Source organism: Tiliqua scincoides, chromosome 1, assembly GCF_035046505.1.
Source record: "Tiliqua scincoides isolate rTilSci1 chromosome 1, rTilSci1.hap2, whole genome shotgun sequence".
Classification (NCBI taxonomy): Eukaryota; Metazoa; Chordata; class Lepidosauria; order Squamata; family Scincidae; genus Tiliqua; species Tiliqua scincoides.
Window position 1 is genome coordinate 887,067 of NC_089821.1, and position 14,422 is coordinate 901,488.

The 14,422-nt window shown below is 40.9% G+C and overlaps 1 protein-coding gene across 5 annotated transcripts in view; it reads right to left on the reverse strand.

Annotated features, from left to right (window-relative positions):
* MIPOL1 (mirror-image polydactyly 1) overlaps window positions 1–14,422 on the reverse strand; it is a 273,609-nt gene that overhangs the window by 176,904 nt on the left and 82,283 nt on the right. For all 5 annotated transcript variants that reach the window (XM_066631517.1, XM_066631516.1, XM_066631515.1 and 2 more), the window contains one exon: window positions 806–935. In XM_066631517.1, the coding sequence (XP_066487614.1) occupies window positions 806–935 (130 nt within the window). The remainder of the gene's footprint in view (window positions 1–805; window positions 936–14,422) is intronic.

Below are 14,422 nucleotides of genomic sequence, written 5' to 3' on the forward strand. Positions count from 1 at the left end.
CATTTTAAGCATACAACAAGTCTTCTTCTTGTGGAGGCAGCAAAAGAAATCAGACACAGTCATTAAAAAAAATTTATTCCATTTTAATATCTTTTTCTCCCCAAAAAGGAAACCTTTACATCACAGCAGATGCAGGGGGTGATGAAGTGCGTGGTTTGATTATTGCTCCTTCTGTGATGGAAAGTGTCATCAAGGGCTTGATCGATTTTCTATACAGTGAAACTTCTGACCGACAACCTCACAGCCCAAGCATAGGACCCCTGTATAGAATGTCACATTTCCCTGATTTATTCCCAAATAAAATCAATGCTGGATTGTCCCCTTATAGCCCTAGTCATTCACTTCGTTTTTGTCTTGGGAGTAAAAATGACCTCAGTCCATAATAAACCCTGCAACAAATAAGCCAATTGCCTGCGTAGGACTCTTGTTTTCTAGAGCAGCATGAAAGTAACTCTCACCTCACAGGCTCAGCTAACAAAAGCATCCAGATATTAACAAGGCAACAGAGCACTCCCTGCATGGTCAGTTCATCCCATCTCCCAAAAGGTCTCTGGCCAGCCATTTTGCCCTTTCCGGTTCAGGCTGTACTGTTACACCGAAGAAGGAACGCACAACCCTACAAAAGGGTAATTGTTAGCTATAAGATCTGGTGGCCTTGGTCTTCAAGACTGAGCAGATCCACAGTGGCTGAAGCATGAAACATCTTTTGGTACATATGTGCATGTTCATTGGTTATTTGCAGAGTAGTTGCCAAATCCTCAGTGCACTTAAACAAGTTAACACATAGAAAGAAATGTGTACGTACGTCTCAAAAAACTGTTCCAATTGCTTTACTCGTTTCTGTGCATCATCTCTCTCGTCACTGGCCAACTTCAGTCTGGCCATGATGGCTTCATCACGTTCCCGTTGAGCAGAATGAATTTCTTCTACTAGAGCTGCAATAGAGCAAGTATTTTAAACACAGAAATGTGAAAAGGGGAGATAATCAAGTTTTGTATACTGATCATGACAAAGGCAAGATAAATTCTTCCCTACTGTAGAGAGAAAGCTATTGCTACCACTTACCAGAACTAAACACAGTCTCTAGTGCAATCTAGAGAGACTTTTAGACATATTTAACCTATGGCACTGAGGGCACAATCCTAACCCCTGGGTTAGGCCTGCACAAGTCATTTGTGCTGATCCGGGGGTGTCACAAACATAAGAACAGCCCCACTGGATCAGGCCATAGGCCCATCTAGTCCAGCTTCCTGTATCTCACAGCGGCCCACCAAATGCCTCAGGGAACACACCTGATAACAAGAGACCTGCATCCTGGTGCCCTCCCTTGCATCTGACATAGCCCATTTCTACAATCAGGAGGTTGAACATACGGGCGGGTGCGGGAGGCAGGGCCAGGATCTTCTGGTTATGCCGGATCCTGACCCTGTTACTGGGCGACACGGAGCAGTAGACCCACTGGGGCCAGTGTAGCGTGACACGGGGTAAGGGAAAAGTTTTCCCCTTGCCTCAAATTGCACCGCATCTGGCCCCAAACTTGTGCTGGATGCAGCGCAGGCCTGCTAACCTGCCTGCTCCAGGGCAAGTTAGGATTTTGCTGTGAAGCATCCAATCGTATGTTCATTCTTTAAACAGAAGTTCCTATATGGCATCATCTAAGGGCCAAACTAAATGGTACGAAAGACATGTGGCCGCCAGCTGCATCCCCCCCTTTCTGGTAATGTCTCCTAAAAGACAACTTGTGACATGACTTGCACTTAGTTCCTCCAATCTTGTTCCACTTCATTAGTTGTTGTTTATAGGGGGTGGGGAATAATATCATATCACAGGCCTTCTAGGGAGATATATAATGGGGACAGTGGGTAATGACAGCATCCTCATGTAGTTTGGCATAATACTACTGTGGTGTAGTAGTCAGACTGCATTGCAGGAAGATCCAAGTTCAGTTTCCCAATCAGTTGTGAAACCCCCACTGTGATGAGCTTGGGCCAGATACCATCTCTCAGTCTAGACAATGACAAAGGACACCTTGCAGGAAGGATGGGACAGAATTGTAAGAAAAAGTTTGACCTAAACTTGAAAATTGTCATGCTATGTGGCATAAAGGGCTGAAGTTTAAAAAAAAAACAACAAAAAACCAAGGCATTAAGATTAGCGTAAGGTATGTGGAGCAAGCAATAGAATTCTGTATGATCCTTTGCCAATGAAATGTGATACACACTGTAAATTTAATAGCTGCAGTTAGCATTTGTAGAGCACTTTTGAGAGTTTAAAGCACTTTACTTCAATTATTTCGTTGTAATCCAAGTGAATTCATGGCAGAAGCTCAAACCAAGGACATTCCAATCACAATTCAGACACTTCACCACTACAATATATCCACCCTTCAATATTTGTCTCTATAACTGTCCTATACCATATTCCTCCAGGAATTTTTCTGAAATCCAAGCAACATATGCAGGAGGCTGACTGCATATCCATGACAAGACAATGATAAGTGGCTAGGAAGCAGCAGAAGAAAAGACTAAGCAGCTATAAGGGTAACACTGATCACAAGTAAAAAATGCAATGCTGAAGCACTCCCAGGGAGGGATTATAGTGGTGCAGGAGCTTTGTGTATGCAGAAGGTTGCAGGTACAATCCGAAGCTCCAGGCAGTGCTGGGGAAAGGCCTACATGGAGAAGCAATCTGCAGAGTCAAAACGGAATGTGATAGACCTGTGGTCTGATCCAGGATAGGGCAGCTTCATGTGGTCAAGACCCCTCTTTGAGCTATTTTGGAATAGCAAATACAATTCTGGACCCTATTCAAACTCCTACTCAGACATGAAGGATATCAGTCGCTCACTTTCAACCTAACCTACTTTGCCTAAAAATTGACACACTGAGCGCCCTGGAAAAAAAATGCAATAAATAAGCTATTTCAACAAAAAAAGTATTATTTCTAAGTCTCCAAAGTAACATTGCAATTGCATAGCACTAATTAAGACTAATTAAGACTAATTAAGACTACAAAAAAGAATACTTTTTTGTTCACTTCCTGGCAAGGACAATGACAAGTCAGAAAAGATTTGGAGGAGCGTGACATAGAAGAAGAAGCTAGAAATCAGAGTATGAAGAAAGTCTTAAGTACGCAGAGCATGCTATGACTACCTAGTGTAATAAAAGTACATCAGATGGAAAAGGCTGACCCAAACCACTGAAGGTGGGACAAGAACTAACTGTTTTAAGTTGCACATAGGAATAACTTCATAACATGAGAACTGCAAAGTAATAGATGATATTTTATGGAAGGGGATATCATGCAGACAAACTCCTGTGTAGTTCATAAAATGCCCCACATTGTGTTTGTCATGTAGGATCTTGCCAACTGGCAGCAGATTTCTCCAATTTCGAGGACTTTTGTTGTTTTAAAGACTCTGGTTTGGTCCTGGTATAGTTTTAAATTCTTGTGTTCAAGTGGCAGTTTAGCAACTGCATTTTGTTTCCACACAACCAGTTTTTTTCTAGTCCAATTCCTTTTTATTAATCATATGTAGTTCTTGGTTTTAACTCATTGGGACGGTCTCATTTTTAAGAGGCACTGCACCAAGAAGACAAATAAGCATGGACAGAGGCAGTTCAGATACCACGCCAAACTAGGACTTGCTGCAAAATCAGGAACCAGGGAGGATGAAAGGGGAGGCAGAAAAGCGAGCCCAAGCCTTGCAAGCATGGCTTGGCACTGCCTCTAAATCAGCCCAAGATGTCTCTCAGGATCCAATGACAGGGGGGTTGCTGAGGCAAAGTGGGCCATGATCAGAGTCATGAATCCCAAAGTTAAAGAAAAATGTGGGCTGCAGTATGGAAATGTCTTTTCACAGATCTGAGTGCCAGAGGGAATCTGTGCACCTGGCTGTGCTGCAGTCCCAAAGGTGCTGAGGCTGCTTCCGCAAAGAGACAAGAGACACCTTCCACCCCCCTGCACAGGTTCTCAAGAAACCACAGCATGGACTCCTTACAATTCCACAGAAACCCATTTCGGTCCAATCAACAACCCTCAACACAACAGAGACCACCAGATGCTGTCTTTAAAACAAGGGTTTGTAAGTTGTCCTGTGCAGCCCAACGGAACTGCTGGCAAAAGCGTCCAGGACTCCTGCGACAAAGTCACCTTGTTGTTCCTGGAACAACGAGGTTTATCTTGGCAACTCCTGGAACACCTCGATTTACTTCAATGTCTCAACCCAGCAGACTGTTTTGAAAGTGACATTTTAGCTGAAATGTGACGCTGACTGAATAAAATGTGTCTCTATTCAACATCAGGTGCTACGATATGAAAGGGGGGAAGATGATAAGGAACAACCAAAGCAGATTAAAACTTTCTCCATGAAAAAGTTAAGCATGACTACTGCTCCTGCAAACCAATTTACTGAATATACATTTTTGCTTCATAAATGATTTCAACAATATATATTTCCACCTCTAAAACATTTACAACTTAATCCCAGGCATGTGTACTTAGAATTCATTCTCACTGAGCTCCATGAGATTTACTCTCAGATAAGCATGCTCAGGAACTGCAGTTAGATGACTTGTTATTACGAGTCTGATAGCAGTTGAATATCACATCTACAGTTAGAGCCAATACCAACACCAGGACTACACAAAATCTCTCTTTTCCCCTTCCAGAAAGATAATGGTCTCTAAACCCATCAAGTCTTAAACACTTGTAGTTTTCAGACAGATAATAATTGTAAACAGACAGTTTTTGGAAGGTACACAGCTATTTCAAAGTTCACTTAGAAAATCAACATAGCATTTTAGCTGGAATTTGCTTATTAAATACCCATAACTGTAATGCAAATTATGCTGAAATGAATAAAGCAAATACATATGCTTCTTTCTTTTTATTAAATGTAAAACCTGCTGTTAATTACATTGGCTATGTCATATAAACTTTTCTCTTTAACTATTAAACGGAAGTCTTTACAAAAGTCATTAGAGATCCTCATTCTTTGACTTGTATAAATTTCAATATTTGTTCAGCAAAGGTTCACAGCAGTTAAATTACATTAACAAATATTATTAGCTACTATGTAAGCCAACTAAGTAAAATACTTATATTGCAGGTAAAACAAATCATTGGGTGTTTACGATAATATTTGGATATGTCCATTTTTAAACAAGCTTATCAGATATCCTGTAATTCTTAGTCAAATGAGAGAGACTCAAAGTAGATTTTTTCACCCCCAAATACTCAAATTTGTTTAGTAAGCTAATTGTTTTCTAATATGGGATAAAGCAAATATGAAGAAGCCGAACCATTCGGGGTATGAGTTTACTGAGTCAAAGCAGTGTACATATTTTCTTAGTTAAACCTGATTCTGTTGGCAAACCTTGTGGCCACACTTTTAGACTACCTTTAAAATACAGTACTAGCAAGAGAGGGATTCTAGGATAAACATTGGTTCAGGATTCTCCAAACAACAGAACCTTGGAGGGGAGGGGAGTGAGTGAGCGAGAGAGAGAGAGAGAGAGAGGACATTTCCCAGAAAAGACGACTGTTTGCCGGCTTCCTGGAGGTCATCTGTGTAAATATAGAAAGGGAATCGCAAATGAGTCACAGAAGAAATTGTAAGGATTTTTAAATGTCTACTATGGAACTCATGTTAAGCATACGAAGAAAGTAAAAACTTAAGACCGTGTAAGACCTATCTACACTAAAACAAGATGATTATGTATAGCTCTGTATTCTGCTTTGTACTAATTACAGTGTGATGTGAAGCTCTGAAAATTATCTTGTTACAAATTTTTCAACAATATTCTGAAGTGCTTCTCCCTTACATTTTTTAAATGGAAAAACATACCTACCATTCTCCACTCCAGGAGAGCAAAATCAAAACACAAATGCACACACATAACAAAATTTTGATACCTTCCTATTGTGTACCTTGATTTTTTTTCTTCAAAGTGCGCACATTTTTGATAGTTTCTCACTACTTTGGTTCTCAATAATTTCTCAGGTATCTTTAGCAAACAACATTTAAAAAAACAGAACAAAGAAACAAAAAAACTTTACTGCAATAATGAGCTATTGTGAGTTTTTTGTGATTTGGGACTTAGTATTCAGGATTAGTGGCTGTTGAACTCTGTGTGACCGAGGATTTTCCTTAGAGATGGTGGATCACTGCACTTTCTAATGGCTCTGCACAGATGTCTTCTCCCCACAATGGTAAACACGAAAGACAAGACGACACATTTTATATTTAGATATCTCTAGTAAACATAAAGCTTTTCCAAACTAATAAGAGAGTTTCATGTCATGGGAGAAGAAGATGGAGGGAAAAAGTCCTTTTACCCCTCACTTTGCTCCCTATTTTAAAGAAAAGGGGAGGAAAATAAGGGTTGTTTGGTCAAGCAATGAACATAAGATTCCTCTAACAAGTTGCTTGCTTGTATTTGTTTTCTAGTTCATTTCAAGATGAATCTGCTTAAAATTATTTCACACTAATCATTTTCTTATGTAAGAATTAGGTGAGGAAAAAGTTCCACAGAGAATAAATTGCTTTGCTTTTTCCAGTATTTAACAACTGTACTGACCCGGAGTGCCACGCAATGTGTGACATCACCTTTAGATATGTACCTTAATAACACACAAACTAAAATAGATTGAATGCACAAATGCAAGTGTCACTACAACACGTTGTTACTTATCAGCTTGTACACACATCCTATTGCAAAATGCTGATAATTCTCAGAAACAGACTAAGCCCAAAACCTGAATCATGGTCGCATTAAAATGACTGTCATTTCAGATCCCAAGACACCTACAAAAAATATGTAAAGACCTTGTTCTGATGTCAGTAGAGCATGCTGAAAAATAGAAGCATTATAGAGATGCACAAATAAATACAAATAGAGCACTTTTAACTGGTCACTAATAGGAGTTATAGACTAAAACCTCTTTACATATAAATGTGCCTCTGCTTTATCTGCAATGTGTCCAAACACAGATAGAATATTCGGACACCTTTCTTACTTTGTGTTTGTGGTACATATTTGGTTGAAGGTACTCATCTGCTCCTAAATTTCTTTGTGTGTTGTGGTTAAGTACACTGATTTTACCCAAGGACCTGAACTGTTTAATAATAAGCAAGTGGAAAAACTCTTCACTGCAGTGTTCTTGTTTACCCAGATTCATGTAAAGAAAACGAAAGCGAGAGAGAGCGAGAACATGCAAGTGAGACTATATGCACTGCTCTCTGCCACATTCCCCTAACTGGTTTTTTGGGTCAAAACTGCTCCTTGTTCAACACTAAACACACCTTTCCTGCTTCAAAAGAGTAATTTTTGCACAAATGACTTTCCAAAATCAACAACAGTACAATATTGTTTAGCAACAGCAGTTTTTGATGAGATTTGCTCAACCATTTACACACACATCAAACAATTGTCACCACATTTAAAAATTCTGAATTGTGCTGTGAGTGGACAGATCTTCCCAAGAGCCTAGATTTTTTCTGGATGACACTGGGATTCTTTTGGGTATATGGGAGTGTGCTTTATAAGCAGAAACATAAGTAATTAAGTGCTAGATTGAAATACCCATAGGTATCACAGCCACATCAACGACTGAATCATTGAACTATTCCATGTAATCAACGTTTGCAACTCTGCATTCATGAGACAAGTTCAACAATTCACAAAAGTATCCATAAACTTTGAGAAGAAAAATTGAAACAACAATTTCCATCCAACACATATTCCTAGTATAAATACCGGAAAAATTCAAGCCAAAACTTCTTTGCGTCAATATATCATCACACTGAAAGTTTAGCAACGGCAGGACACGATTCACCTTTCACAGAAGTCCATGCAAAACCCCAACTGATTTTTGTAGAACTGAACAGCACCTACAGTGTAATAAAGGTTCTGAATTTATCAAGGCACTGTTTAATGAAAGATTTTGAAAATATATTTGCATAAAGTAACAATCTTACAACAAAACTAAGGCTAAGTACATATTGTATATAGAAAGAATTATTTTAGAACCAAATTATTAGTAAAACTATGTTCATTACATACTTTTAAAAATAGAATGTCACACATATTTAGATTTATAAACACAGGGGTTGGGAACTATTGAGATCTTTTGGCTAAAGCCCAATACTGGCCTTATTTCAGTTTAATTGGAAGAGGATCTCAAATTCATCTTCTCCATGAGATATCAGGAACCTGGATTTCTCTTTGTATCAAAGGTTAATAAGAAATGTGTCTGCAAAAGTCAAACAGCATTAAATATCAAAAACTGATTATTATTCCACAGGAGTTGCTCTGTCATTCATAATCTCTCCATGCTCCAACCTTCCACAGCTAATCTTTAATGGATGACATGCAAGAAAGAAAAATAAATGGCATCTAAAAAGTAGTCTCCAAAGTGCTTAAAAGAAATTGTTGGAGTCTCCCTTCCATGATGAACACCTTAAATTAAAAAGAGCCCTTTTAACGGGAAGAGGAAATAACCAATGCTAAATAAATGTTTACTCCCTGATTCTGACTGGATTATTTTGTCTTTCAAGTACAATTCAAATAGTTTCCTATTTATCATTATTATAACATTCTATTTTCATTCCATTTAAGAACAATGCATTTGTTCTTTAAGAATATTTAAGAACAAAAGCGGGGCACCAGGATGCAGGTCTCTTGTTGCCTTGTGTGCTTCCTGAGCCATCTGATGGGGCCACTGTGAGATACAGGAAACTGGTCTAGGTGGGCTTTTGGCCTGATCCAGCGGGGCTCTTCTGACATTCTTAATGCATACCACATTTTATCCATTTTTATATTAATCCACTTCAAGTATTTCAAGGAAAAGCTCCAGGCACAATTAGAATTTTGAAGGGGCATTTAAGAAAGTCTGTCAAGGTACAGAGATGTGAAACACACACTATACAAAAAACAGGCTGGGAATTGTTAAAACTTTGCCTGCCCTCTAAATTACCACCATACTGCCACCAGAACCCTGAAAGCTATGAACTCATGACAAACAAGGCATTAGAAAAGTCCTCTTCGGTCTTTGATAGAGATAAGCAAGCATCCTTTAGGAGAACTACTATGTCATTAAATCATAAATACAGCCAACGTCACATTTTCTTATTAAAGATCATCATCACCTGACACATCTCAAGGAATTTCACGTTTTCAAAATCCCAGAATGTCATCACTTGCACAAAGTCTTGCAGAGCTGCTACAACATGCATATTTCATACATGCATATCTTCTAGATACTACTTTATTTTAATCTCACAAGAGTGGCGTGATTAAAGTTTTATTTTCAGTCAAAATCCTGAGTTCCAGAACGTGAGTTCTGCATCAATCAGTAAATTAGACCATGTGCTCTTTCACAGTCTCTTAGGCTGCAATCCTATATATAGTCATCTGGCAGTAAGTACCATTGGACTCAATGGGCTTACTTCTGAGTAGGCAAGCAGTCTTTTACTGAGGCTTCAACCTTATACACATTTGATTGTAAGGCCCACTGGGCACAGAAGGATTTACTTCTGAGTAAACATGCATAGGATTGTGCTGTTATTCTGTTTCTCTAACCAGATTTTCTGTGAATTTAAGATTACTGTTCAATAATGTTTTACACCTATTCTAACATTGATATTCAAATCACCTGCTGGCTCAGCAATAGAGGTAATTTTTACACAATGAAGAAAAAGCTTTTAAAGTATAGTTTAAAATTATTCCTCCAACAGGAATAAATTCCTATTTACAACAGTAGCAATTATCAGTCTTTTAAAATGAAAGATTTGTCAATTACAACATGGACAACAGCCAGGAATCTTAAGAAAAACAATAAATATTAACTGTCTGGCAACACTTATCTGGAACACTCCTCCCATAGAGTGAGCTGGCTAAAAGCTCTGACGCTTAAAACTCCTTTTAAGGCAGGGCAGGGTCTGAGTTACCCCACAGGCCCAGCCTGCAAAATCGAAAAGCCCTGGAATGAATAGTGCCTCCACCTCTACAGGTAGCCCTTTCCCACGTCTCTAAGACCCACAGTGCACCAAAAGCAGGGATGGGTTGGAAGAATGCTGGTGTCACTACGGCTTAATGGTTTCTTCCCTCTCTGGATTCAGAGGTGCACCATCATGCTGTAGGATTGCTGGGAGAGGAAAATCGCTATGTGCTATGAATGCTGAACGTAGCAATAATGCAGTGGAGAAGAGACTGAGAAACAGCAAAAATGGGCCGTGAAAGCAGAGCAACAAGAGACAATGGAGAGAGGGGAGCAAAGAGAAATCCTAGAGGGAACAAGGAGAGGAGACAGAAAAGAAGCGATGGACTGAGGCATGGAGTTGCAGAGGAAAGGTCAGGGTTAAGAAAAGCTGAGGGCAAGACCTGTGATGGTGCAGAGACAAGAGGGCTTGCTGTGGGATGAAAACCTGCAGTGGTGCAGAGAGGAGAAAGCACATAGTTTGTGGTAACAAGAGACAAAGTGGGCCTGGGAGGGGAAGAGAGAAACACCCCAACTGAAGGGAGATTGTAGCAAAAATGCTTCTCCTTGGTTAACCTAAGCAGTGCCATCCTCTTGAGTTGGTCAAATAGGAAGGTGGCCCTCCGAGAGGTTTGAGACGCGCATCTCTGTCTTATGAGGATTAGGAAAGGGGGTGTTCCAAATGGCAAAGGTCCGAACGCTCAGACTCTCGGTATAGAACAGAGCCTCAGAACAAGTTATGCACAGTGGCAGCAGACAGAAGACTCCGGCCACCTCTGGCACCTACCCAAGTGTCAGGGTGTGATTCAAGATACAGAAGGGTGCACAACTAGTGGGTGCTAAACTCCCACTTCTTCAGTCCATCACCCAGGATCATCTCCTCCCCCAGATGGACCTCAATTACTGCAAAGAAGTTCAGCTTCAATGAAGCATATGTGGGGAAGGGCAAGATGAGAGCAGGAGGTCAAGACTCCACACCCACATGCTCTTCCTGCATTAAATGCACCCAACTTCGCCTCTCACTTTGCCATGGAAAGCTGCTATGTGGGAGCAATAGATGAGAGAACCTCTAGCAACCCAAGAGTGAAGTAGGAAGGCCAGTGTGATGCAGTGGGTAAAGGTCCCATGCAGGACTGGAGAGTGCCAGGTTCAAATCTCCACTGGGTGACCTTGTGATAGACATGCTTTCTCAAGATGACCTGCCTCATCAACATGGGGATATATGAGGGTGAGGAACAGGCATGTATGACAGCACCAGCCCAGGAAAACTGTAATAACGAACAGCAAAGCTCATTGCATTGCTGCTTTTAAAGATGAAGATGAAAATGAGAGCCATTGGGGAACAGTGAAAGACTGGGCTTGATGTGAGTTTGCAATCTTTATGTGCTATGATTGCTATCATTAAGTCTGCAATCCTATCCACTCTTACCCGGGAGTAAGACCCATTGACTACAATGGGGCTTACTTCTGAGTAGACATGCCTAGGCTTGGCCTCCACATTTGGCAAAACAGAGGTCTTCATGGGCCAGAGAACTACGATGCAGCTACTGGGCTACCAGCCTGTTCTGAATGGGGTTGCACTCCTTTTGTAGGAACAGGCGTGCAGTTTGATTGTCCTCCTAGACTGCTGTTGCTCCCGGATAATCAGGGGGTGGCAATGGCTAGGGGGACACTCTCCCAGCTCTGGCTCATGTACCTTACCTGAGTTGATTAGAGTTGACCACAGGGGTCCACACACTGGTGACAGTAAGACTTGATTACTGTAATGCACTCTACACAGGGCTGCCCTTGAAGACCATTTTAGTGCAGAATGCATTGGTTTATGTGGTCATGGGGGGACCTCACTCTTGTATCCCTTATTTTTGTTGCATTTTATCTCTTGTATTTTATTTATTGTACTGTGTTTTACTGATTGTGAGCCATCTTAGTTTTCAAGAGGAAAGGCTGTATCTAAATGTTTTAAATAGATACAGGCATCCTCCACACTTGCAGATCCCATATCCACGGTTTCACTTATCTGCAGTTCTCTGCCCCCACATGGTAATTACTTATCAGTCTTCCTTTGCAGTGCTCTTTGTTTGCAGCCCTTCCTGTTACACAACACTAGAGGAGGAACATGAGAAGCAGTCAGCCAAAACGGTAGAATAGAGAAATAGTCAGAATGCTAAACAGGAAGAAAGAAGCTGTCCATTTCCTGTTAGCATTCTGGCCGTCTTCCTCCTCTAGCCTTCTGGCTGAGTGCTGCCTGTAACAGGAAGGGTTGCAAATGAGGAGCGCTGCAAAGAAAGAGACATGAGAAAGAGCACTTGGTGCTACAGTAAGTATAGGGTTTACTTTTATCTGCAGTTTTAGTATCTGCGGGAGAAGCGGGAATGTATCTTGCATGGGTGGGGGGGGGGTTGGTGGTGTGCGCCTGCAATAGGAAATCATGGTTTCTGACTATGAGAGCTGCAGGTTTGAACATTCTCATTCTCTCTTCCTCCTTTGCACACAAAAGGAGAGTAAAAGTGTTTGTGTTCGCTTTAAAAGTAACAAATGGTAGTTCCAAGCAGCAAATGTTGCATGCAACAGGGAACTGGGGTTGGTTAACTAGCTAGAGTTAGAGCTAACCAGGACATCAAACCACAATTTGCAAGAGAAGGGTCATGGGGAAGGAGGTCAAGTAGTCTCAAGCCTCCCCACATTTGTTATCAAATCAAGTTACAGTCTGAACCTCGTCATTATATCCTTGCAATGGCTTGTAATTAGCCAATTATATCTTGGGCTAATAAAAGAGTACTGAACCACAACAAGTTAGTACTTGCAAAGGAGGTTCATGGTTCACACATGTCAATTTTAGCTGGCTGGCTGGAGGTAATATAGGACTTGGTAAAAAAACAACAGCAGAGTGATTATATTTTGAGCCACAGAAAGCAAAAAGGTTAAAGTTAAATTTGTTTACATAGCTAATAGAAAAGTAGCTAAGAGATTGGGATGTGAACCAAGAAGCCCTAGGTTCAAATTCTGTCTCTGCCACGATCTTCGCAAATAAGCTGACGCATGTCACCAACTCTCAGCTTCTTGTTTGCAAGATGGGAATAATCTTTAAATGGCATTGTAAGGGGAACTGAGGTGATATATGCAGAATGCTCTATGAACTTTAAAGTGCCAAATAAATGTTGATACCACTAACAATGGCAATAATAAAATCAACAAATTTATGAACACAGTCTTTTTGCACAGTGTACTTGCTTACAAGGCAACGCAAAAGTATCAAACAACTGCCCAACTTTTCACTGCACAAAAAACTATCAAAAAGTAGCGCTTTTCATATTGTTTCTTTTTCAGAGATGGTCAGCTGAGACAGGGATTTGAACTTGTGCCACCTGACAGAGGCCAAAGTGCATTCATTGGTTCAACACTGGTGCTGGCTCTACAGAAGAGGGTGCTGGTCTTCAGCGAGCCATCTGTAGGCTCAAGAAGATCAGGTTACTTACTATTCCTGACAAAGCAGACACTTCCAGTGCTATACTTAAGTCCTGATGTTAGAAGAAAAAAGGCAGCAGGCATCTACAGCCAGTGCCATTCATTCACTGGACATTATGATTATTAATTCTAAATTATGGCACAACACACACTTTATGGTTCTGTTTTCTCCAAGTATTCATTACATGATTGCTTTTATTTGCTTGAATTCCAGTGCATAGTTCTTCATATTATTAGGCAGGTCTTCACTCTGCAGGGAGGTATACATTACAAGAGAAGCCTAATATCTTGGAAACTTGGGGCCCAATCCTAACGGGGGTCTGCGCCAGAGGAATGCGCGTTCCAACAGTGTGTGCTATCACAAAAGTGCCATAAAGTTCTCTGCAACAGCACAAGACCTAGGAGCCTTCCCTCTGGTGCCAGTGGTCACTAGGAGGCCCATTGGAGCAGGCAAGTCCACTGCGGGATGGGGGAGGGGGTTGGATGGGGCAAGGGGAAGGTGAAATGGGCCTCGGAGGGAGGGAGACTGGCAATGCCGGGACACTCCATATCAACCCCCCTTCCTGGGCCTGATCTACCTACAACAATGCAGACTTCCCTTCTACAATGAGAAGTATGAAACACAACTGAGAGAGGTGACCTCCAAACAACAAGCAAGTACAGCGGCCTCTAGTGGCTAGACAAATGGTCAGCTTACAAGAACATTCTCTTCTGTACCTGTGAGAGGCACATCAGACGCAGATGCTCAAAGCCAGGGACGCTTTTCTTGCATACATATCTGACAAGCCACTCGTTCAGCCTCAGCAACTCCCTGCATCTGCAATACGGTGACATTAATTCTTACTTACGCCTTATAATGTTGTTGTCAGGCCAACAAGGTAACACATGTAAAGTGCTCTGATATATAAACGCTAAATATTATAACTATTACAGGAGCAGAGAGCTAATATTTGCAAAAGTCATATTGCAAAAATAA